Consider the following 10000-nt stretch of genomic DNA (forward strand, 5'->3'; position numbering starts at 1 on the left):
TTGTTATTATTATTTTGTTATTGTTATTGTTATCTTGTTATTGTTATTGTTCTCTTGTTATTGTTATTTTTATCTTGTTATTGTTATTTTGTTAGTGTTATCTTGTTATTGTTATTTTGTTATTGCTATTCTTATCATCATCTTGTTATTGTTATTCTTGTTTTTCTTTAGTTAATATCACTCGACTCAAGAGCTTCACAACACCTCTTGTTTCGTGAAGATTTGCATAGAGCATCTTATCTTTAATTAAATCTTATCTGGATATCGACGTTTTGCTTGTGCTTCGTTTCTCCTTTATCCCTTGTGTCTTGTTTATCATTTCTTTCTTGTGTCTGTTTATTGTTTATTCTTTGTGTCTTGTTTATTTTTTCTTTCTTGTCTGTTTTTTGTTTGTTTTTTTTAATTTATTCTTTGTGTTTCGTTTCTTCTTTGCTTAATTTTATTTCCGTCTTTGTTTATATATATTATCTGCTTCCTTTCTTCCTTACTTTTTTTTTTTTTTTTTTTTTTTTTTGCTACTTTCTAGTTTCATTTTTAGTTCCTTGCGTTTAATTTCTCTATTTTCTTGTGTCTAACTTATTCTTTATTCACATCTTCCTATGTATTTCTTTTCTTAAGTTAATTTCTTAAGTTATCGGAAATAATTAAATCCTATATATATGTTTATGTGTTTATGGGCGCGTGTTTGTGTGTGTGTGAGACAGAGAGGGAGATGCTGAGAAAAAAACGATAGAGAGATACAATAATAAATAGATAAATAGACACAGAATATGATAAAGTAGAATACGGGGAAATTTAAAAAAAAAAAAAATTATCAAAAAAAAAAAAAAAAAAAAAAGAGCATGATAAAGTAGAATACTGGAAATTAAAAAAAAGAAAAGAAAAAAAAAACAGAGAATGATAAAGCAGAATACGTGAAAAAAATTAAACAATTTAATGTGATTCGACATACATAAACACAAAAACATCTGTATCACGCACTACATAGATAAATAATTCTTATAATGATACATTGTCACTTCTTACACATTAATACTATATATTATGATTTATTTTTCAATAACAAAATAGTTATAAATATAATATACAAAAATGACATACATTATTAATTCTTACACAAATATACTATCATACAATCAGCATCTATTTTATTTTTTTCTTTAATAACAAAGATATTATAAATATAACACATCGTAATATCTTCGGCCTATACCAGTATATATTTCAGCACCCATTCTCTATAACAATAACAACCTAAACAAAAATAATTGAAAAACACGCAATTATCTGCCTGCATTGAGCGAGTAGGTTATCATCTGAATGTTATCACTTGAGATAACGTTATCACTGCATTTGACTTACCGGTATGTGTAATCACGGAAATAGGATTATACGCGGAAAATTACTGTGTGAGTTTATGATGAAACTTTATCTCAAAGCACAATTAGATAGAACGGAGAAAAAATATATATACACGAAGATTATCACTACTGGCACATATGTATTAATCTGGAACCATTGCGTCACTGTACACATCGCAATGATAGTAATGCATAATGGAAGTCTCGGCGTTCAGTTATGATAAGGAATTAGTCTAGTTCTGTATTACGCAAAGTCCATCGATAATTTTACGCCTCGAAATTTCATAATACATGTCGCAATTCCTCACTGACGTATGTGTATTAAGAAGAATACTGTATACACCGCATTGATCGTAATGCATAAAGTTTTAAGTCTGACATACATTATCGAAAAGGAGTGCTATGAATGAGAATGAATATTTTCACAGTACAATGTATTTAACCGGTATCGATTACATCTCGATTACATGACAATTGAAACCGGTTAAATATATCTCTTGTATTGTGAAGATATTCATTCTCATTCATACTTTTTTTGTTTGTCAACATGAATACGGTTTAACGAAAAGGAATTACCACAGACAACTCAAATTCCTGTGACAGCTTCTTGGTAATTTATATAATACTGTATACACCGCATTGATCGTAATGCATAAAGTTTTAAGTCTGACATACATTATCGAAAAGGAGTGCTATGAATGAGAATGAATATTTTCACAGTACAATGTATTTAACCGGTATCGATTACATCTCGATTACATGACAATTGAAACCGGTTAAATATATCTCTTGTATTGTGAAGATATTCATTCTCATTCATACTTTTTTTGTTTGTCAACATGAATACGGTTTAACGAAAAGGAATTACCACAGACAACTCAAATTCCTGTGACAGCTTCTTGGTAATTTATATAATACTGTAGACACCGCACTGATTGTAATGCATAAAGTTTGGCATTCATTATCGACCAGGAAATACCACAGAACAATTCAGATTCCTTCGACAGCTTCTTCGTAACTAGGAAGACCCTGGTCGTCTCTGAGGCCGTCAAGTGTACTAGGAACCACTCCACGTTTCCAGACAGCTTCCTCGTTGCAATATGAATACATATGCGACCTGCTTTGACACCTGCAGTGCGTGCTTGGAGCGGCTCCTTCTCCTCCTCTCGTAAACGTGTGCACTCCAGGAGCCTGCAATGGAGACTGTATCCTGTTCACTCCAGAAAGCTGATCAGTCGTAGTCGTCCAAATGTCCTTCGGTTCTCCAAAGTGTTCTTCGGAGGATGGCGTTCCAGCTTCTCTATCTTGCTCTGATGGGATGTGTTTCGGGTATTCTCGTCCCCAGGTAAGGCGATAAGCAGGGGGAGGGTCGTCGTGTGTAGAAGGAACAGGCATACTCGTGGGGGTGGAAGGAGAATATGCCAGATAGATCACGGTGACGGCTGGGCACACGGTCACGGCAACACAGCCTGGTAGGTTCGAAAAAAATAATGATAATAATAATGATAATGATAATAGTAGCAATATTATTAGTATGAGTAAATGGTAGGAATGATATCGATAATACTAATGATAATAATGATGATGGTAAAAAAAAAATTAAATAAAATAATAGTGATAATAATGATGATGATGATGATGATAGTAATAATAATAATGATAATAATAATAATAATAATAATAATAATAATAATAATGATAATAATAATAATAATAATAATAATAATAATAATAATAATAATAATGATAATGATAATGATAATAATAATAATAATAATAATAATAATAATAATAATAATAATAATGATAATAATAATAATAATAATAATAATAATGATAATAATAATAATAATGATAATAATAATAATAATAATAATAATAACAATAATGATGATGATGATAAAGGATAATGACAAAAACAATAATAAAAAATCATAAAGCCAAGTGGATGCCATACAATTATGTAATATTTTTTTCGGTTCTTTATACCATGCATTAACTAAAAATCTATGCTATGACCACTACATTTTTTTACTAAGACTCTCCTATGGTACCATGCCTTGTTTACTCACCTGCCGTAACTGTGACGATGACCAGCGTTTGGGAAAGACCAATCTTCCAGATCGTAACCAAGCCTACCACTGCTGTCATGGTGGAGACTGCAAAAACACAGACACCAACGACTTTCTGCAAAATATACGTGCGCTAGTATCGGCTATTATAACGACGCGGAAAATAGTACAGTAGATAGGTAGCGAATGGAAGAAATAGATGCTATATACAAAGCGGTGCAAGGTGGAGATGTCAAAGAATATTTCGAATAAGGAAGAGAAGAATCAAGAAAAACGACATTTTCTTACTGGTATGCTATAAAGTTTTGCCATCTTCGTTGCTTCGGAATCGTGAGTGAGATTCTCTTCAAGATGCATAGGATAAGACTTTCATCTCCTCAGTCCTACGAAAGTCCTTAGGTTTCTTCAAGTTTATGCTTATGGTTCTTTCGTTGTTTTCTTTTCTTTTCGTTTCTTTTCTTTTCTTTCTTTCTTTTTTTCAAGAATCTTCCAAGTTCGAGAATTTATCTGTATGTAAGGTATAGATTCTTGATATTTTTTTTTTCTCTCTCTCTCTCTCTCTCGATTTCCACCCAAAAAAAGATATTTAGATTAAAATATCCCCCGATATAATATCATATAGGGATCGACCAACTGTTCAAAAAAAAAACAATTATATGAACACTGAACAGAACACAATAGAACTGAAAAACACAAGAGCCAGAAGCGTTTGTCTGCGTCCGTATCTACACAAACATATACTGCACAAATTTCCTCTTTGAATTCCGCTATCGCACTCGGACAGGGAAAATGAGGAAGTTACACGCCTACCTGATAACATCTCGATAAGAAACGTGAAAAATGAGTGATAAAGTTATGTGTGTCAAGATGTATGCAATCGGTCATTTGCATTACCGAGAAATAAGATGAAAGGAGAGGATGAGTGTTTTAGAATATATACGTATATGTATGTGTGTGTGTGTGTGTGTGTGTGTGTGTGTGTGTGTGTGTGTGTGTGTGTGTGTGTGTGTGTGTGGGTGTGTGTGTGTGTGTTCGTATATAAGTATATATATGTACATTATTCACCATGTGTATTCCCCACACGACTATTGAATACGACATGTGTAAATCTTATCTCAACGCCCGTACTACAGTATTAGATAGGATTATATGACTTATCACGCTCACCCTTTGTTCATTCGCTTTATCGCCGATCCCCGTGATTCATTTCCGCACTAAATTGTTGTGAAATCAATGCCGGCGATTTCCTGACTTACTCTACCTTGCGTCAAACAGGCAAGGGAGTCACAGGAAATTCGGGAAAGGGAATTATTATCAAAATTATTAATCAATAGTAATCCAGTTTGATTGATCTTTCTCACAGAATCCGTCGTCAAATATCCAATCATGAGAACTTGCAATATTAGCAATTCATGATCGAGGCTTTAGTTACTACTGATGCAGAGAGAGCGACATGTTGCTTGCATGAATTATGTACAAGTTGCATCTGCTATATTTCGTGTTTGATACGAGGGAATATTAGGATAAGTCGGGATATAGTCTGGGTTTGATTAGCTGATCGGTGAGTTCCGGTCGATTAGGGAGTAGACACTAAATAGGATTCAATTTGATCCTTTTTTATGAGATTTGCTTCTCCTTTGAACAAAATATGTGACTCTTTTCCCCGTTTTATAGAATTTGCCTGCCTTTTCATTTGCTTTTTTTTTTTTTTGCAAAGTTCGCTTACCTCCCCTCCCCCCCCCCCCTTTTAAAATGGTCCTTTAGTATCCTTTCGTTTCTTACAATAAAAAACAAAAAAAAAAATCCCTGACCTTTTAGCTTTCCTTTTTTTTTTTTTTTTTTTTTTGCAAAATCCCCCTTCCCCCCGTCTTGCCTTAAAAATAATAACACTAATAATAATTATTCCTTTCCCCTTTTGCAAAATTCCCCCTTTTCCCTCTCTTTATACAGAACTCACATCCCTTCTTCTGATCTTCTTCAAAACTCACTCAGACGAGCCACATAACCCACTGAATTGACACCCGAGGCCTACGATTTGCATTGAGCTACAACTCCAGGTCTCCAAATCTCTTTCAATGTTCATGACCTTTCGTGACTTCATGGTTCTCAGTCTTTCTCATTCGTTTTTTATTCATTATTTTAAGATATAATAGAGGAAAGGACTAGGTACCGGGGTAAGAATATTCGTAGAGATTCAGATGATAATTGTGAATAGTTGTATGTCCCCTGAAAATAATAATGAGGGAAATATTACCAGTAATGGATCTTATCCAGGTAGTCGGAAAAACAGAACTGAGGGCATGAGATATACGATTACTGTGTATATATGTATATGTATATATATATATATATATATATATATATATATATATATATATATATGTATATATATGTATATATATATGTATGTATATATATATGTATATATATATATATATATATATATATATATATATATATATGTATATGTGTGTGTGTGTGTATGTGTGTGTTTGTATACATATATATACATACACATACACACACACACCAACACACACACACATACACACACACATATATGTATATGTATATATATATATACAGACAGACGAACAGATAAATTAAAAGACAGGTAGTCAGATAGACAGAGAGACAGAGAGACAGATAATTAAGCAGAGACAGAGAGACAGATCGACAAACGCACATACAAGTAGACAGACAAACACATAAATGATCAGTCAATCAGACGATAAACATCTTTATAGTATAAATAAAGGTATAAACATCCCAAGCTCCGTTGTTGTTTGGTGTCATGTCAAAACAAATTAAACTTGTCTACCTTTCATGGTAACGAAGAAAGGAGAGAATAATCAAAGGTGAAGAGGAACGACACAATCGGAGAAAAAAAGAAAAAGAAAAAAACAAAGACAAAAAGAAAAAAAAACAGTTGAAACACGTTTGAAATATTTGCAGTAAACTTGCCATAATTTTTCTCATGCGCACGATGCAAAGCATATTTGAAAATGGTGTGCGTTGTTTTTCGTGCTTTAAGTATTTTACATGAAGAAAATGTATGTACTGTCAGGATTTTAAAGCCTGACATTTCCAGCTGTGTCGAACCTGTGCCGACGAGTGCCTTTTTTCTGACTGTTTAATAAACAGAATATATTATGCAAGATTTATCGCTTTCTTAAAAAAAAAAAAAATCCTTCCTTTCATATATATATATATATATATATATATATATATGTATATATATATATATATATATGTATGTATATATGTATATATATAAATATATATATGCATATCTAACTGCCGATCTATCTGTATTTATCTATCTATCTATATGTATATATATATATATGAATATATATAATATACATATTTATATATAATATATATATGAATATATATAATATATATATTTATATATAATTTATATATATACATATGTATGTATGTATGTGTATATATGCATATATATATATTTATATAAACATGTATATATATATATATATATATATATATGTATGTGCATGTTTGTATGTGTGTGTGTGTGTGTGTGTGTGTTAGTAGGCGTGTGCGTGTGGGTGTACATATACACTATTATTCTGCGAAAATGGAACATTCCCTAACATTTAAACTTTTTCTTTACACTCTCCATGTCTCTCTATCTCTCTATCTCTGAAAACCATTGGCTTTGCCTGTAATTTCCGCTTTGCTTTTCTGATTAGTCAGCGCCGCTGTTCCTAAATGACAGGCAATTGTTCGTCAAGGAACCGATGCGGCATGGAGGAAAATGTCAACCGTCAACCAAGGTGGCGCTGTCTGTCATTTGAGAATATTATTAATGACATCACGAATTAGTCTGCATGTCATAGCGGATGGACGTCTGATTTCCCGACTGCGTCATGAGCTCCCTGGTGATCGCTGAATATTCATGCAGGAGGAAGCCTCTTGTCACCAAGGCAGCAAGATTATAGGCAACTTTAGGCAGTGTGGGTTAAGAATGTTGAGGATGGCCTGAGGAAAGACAAGATTGAAGTCTAATTGAAATGTCTAGAGAAACTACAAATAATAGTGTTCATACACACACACACACACACACACGCACACACACACACACATATATATATACAACAACAAAAAACATAACTGGTTTATTTGCAATGTAATTATGATAATTATAGAGACCAAGAGTAACATTATTGGTTTAAGTCAAACATAGAACTGTCTAGATAATGATGATTATGATGAAAATTATGATGATGATGATGATTATGATGAAAATTATGATGATGATGATGATGATTATGATAATGATGATGATAATTATGATGATGATGATGATTATGATGATGATGATGACGAAAATAATAATGATAATGATAATAATAAAAATAATAATAGTAATACTAGCAATAATAATTATAGTGATAATAATAACAATAACTGCCCACACTTATATGGAAATGATTTCACAATTGACTATCATAAACACCGCGTATCCAAGACCATAAAAATAATACTTGAATGTTAAAACCCCTCCTCCTCCCTTCCACCCTCCTACACTTCCAAATTCACGCCACCAATTTCGATGTTTCTTTATCCGAAACATGACAATATCAACAGTGTTTATGCGCTCCGGAAGATGCAAGAAATGCAAACGGTGGTTCACGCATTGACGGTGACAAACTCCGAAGTGAAAAGGGACGTACGGGGCACTAAATGTATGCTATTTTATAATGTCGTCGGTAATTAATATATATTTTAGCTGTGTCTCTCTCTCTTTCACACGCATAGACATACAGTTGATTGAGAAATTTATGAACTTTCTCTCCCAAGCCGATATATTTCAGCGAATGTAATTATGATAAACAACATCAATATTATTTTTCCTTCGCGTATGCTCTTATAGGATTATTAACCCTTAAAGAGAAAAAAACATTGTTTATATTTGTTTCGGCGAATGTAAATTCGCCGATATATATTAGCTAGAGAGTAGAAGTTCATAAATTTCTCAATCAACTGTATGTATATGCGTGTGAAAGAGAGAGAGAGAGAGAGAGAGAGAGAGAGAGAGAGAGAGAGAGAGAGAGAGAGAGAGAGAGAGAGAAAGAGAGAGTCAAACAGACAGACAGAAGATTCATTTTATCACGTATTTGGCTTCCGCTGTTGCAGAGTCCCCTTTGATTAAGAACAAAGATGATTGAGAGTTATCATAGCAATAATGAAATATTAGTAATGATAAAAGTAATGATCATGATAAGAATAATATCCACGATACGTTATATGTCTCTTCATTTTATTGCTAATCTGTCCATTCCTTCTTTCCATGTGTCTCTATCCATCAACTTTATCATCTGTCTTATTTTGTCATTATTTCGTATCCACGCTTCCACTCCTCCCTTTGCAGTCTTTTATTTCCTCACTTCCATTCTTCTGTTTCTAATCTCCCAATTCTTTGAATTTCCATTCTTCTTTTCTGCCTTTTCTATTCTTCCATTCTCCATTTAATTCTCTCATTCCCCCTCTTCCGTTCTTTCATTAGCACTACTCCATTTCCACGCTCTAGTTATTTCCAACTTTTTTTTTTCCATTCTTTATTACCACTCTTCCATTCTCCTATTTTCATATTTCTTCGAATCCTTCATTTCCTCCTCTCTTTCCTTACATTACCAACCTTCTCCATTTTACCTCTTCCTTCCTACCATCATCATCATCATCTATCTTCTTCCCTCGTCCTTCTCCTATGTCCCAATTCGTCTCTACGATCCCCGGCGTCCTTGTCACATCCCTAAACGGCCTCGTGCATGATCCCTGAACGGCATGCAAGGACATCAATAAATTTCATTCCCGTCATGCAGCGTCGGGAGCGATCTTGTCTTGCGGTTTCCATTATACGTCGGAGAGAGCGAAAGATAGATAAATAGAGAAATAGATAAATAGACAGATAGAGAGATAGATAGATATATAGATAGATAGATAGGTAGATAGATAGATAGATAGATAGATAGATAGATAGATAGATAGATAGATAGATAGGTAAATAGGTGAATAGGTAAATAGATAGATAGATCGATAAAGATAGACAGAGATAGGGATAGAGTTCGAGATATGTCTGTATGTACTGTAGGTGTGTGTGTGTGTGTGTGTGTGTGTAAGTGTGTGTGTGTGTGTGTGTTTTCATTTATTTACGTATTTATCTTGTTTTCATTATTATTTCGTGCGTGTTATGGATTCCTCGGTTTTCTTTCTTATTTCGAAATTGGGAGGGGGGGGGGGGCGTGTTGTGCGGATGGATAAATAGATAGGTAGGTAGATAGGTAGATAGATAGATAGAGATAGAGATAGGTAAAGAGATTGATATCTGTATGTGTGCAAAGAGAGAGAAATAGACATTTGTGTATGTGTTGATGTAGATGTGATTGTGAATAGCTGTATATATAACACACATATACATCTCTCTTTCTCTCTCTCTCTCTCTCTCTCTCTCTCTCTCTCTCTCTCTCTCTCTCTCTCTCTCTCTCTCTCTCTCACTCTCTATCTCCCCTTCCCTCTCCCTTTCCTTTTGCCTCTCCC

The 10000-nt window shown here is 33.4% G+C and overlaps 1 protein-coding gene across 1 annotated transcript; it reads right to left on the reverse strand.

Annotated features, from left to right (window-relative positions):
- Window positions 1-919: 919 nt before the first annotated feature.
- On the reverse strand, window positions 920-4156 carry LOC125044351. The gene is made up of 3 exons (XM_047640977.1): window positions 3722-4156; window positions 3434-3548; window positions 920-2830 (listed from the first exon to the last, which is right to left on the reverse strand). Exons 1-3 carry the CDS (start codon window positions 3788-3790, stop codon window positions 2352-2354), a joined length of 663 nt encoding a protein of 220 aa, XP_047496933.1. The 5' UTR covers window positions 3791-4156; the 3' UTR covers window positions 920-2351.
- Between the last annotated feature and the right edge of the window lie 5844 nt (window positions 4157-10000).

This window comes from Penaeus chinensis, chromosome 35, assembly GCF_019202785.1.
Source record: "Penaeus chinensis breed Huanghai No. 1 chromosome 35, ASM1920278v2, whole genome shotgun sequence".
NCBI classification, from domain to species: Eukaryota; Metazoa; Arthropoda; class Malacostraca; order Decapoda; family Penaeidae; genus Penaeus; species Penaeus chinensis.

Coding starts and splice junctions, on each gene's coding strand:
- LOC125044351 (XM_047640977.1), bottom strand. CDS start 3,790: ATGCATCTTGAAGAGAATCTCACTCACGATTCCGAAGCAACGAAGATG. Junction 3,549..3,721: donor CAAAACTTTATAGCATACCA/GTAAGAAAATGT, acceptor TATATTTTGCAG/AAAGTCGTTGGTGTCTGTGT. Junction 2,831..3,433: donor CATCGTCACAGTTACGGCAG/GTGAGTAAACAA, acceptor CGAACCTACCAG/GCTGTGTTGCCGTGACCGTG.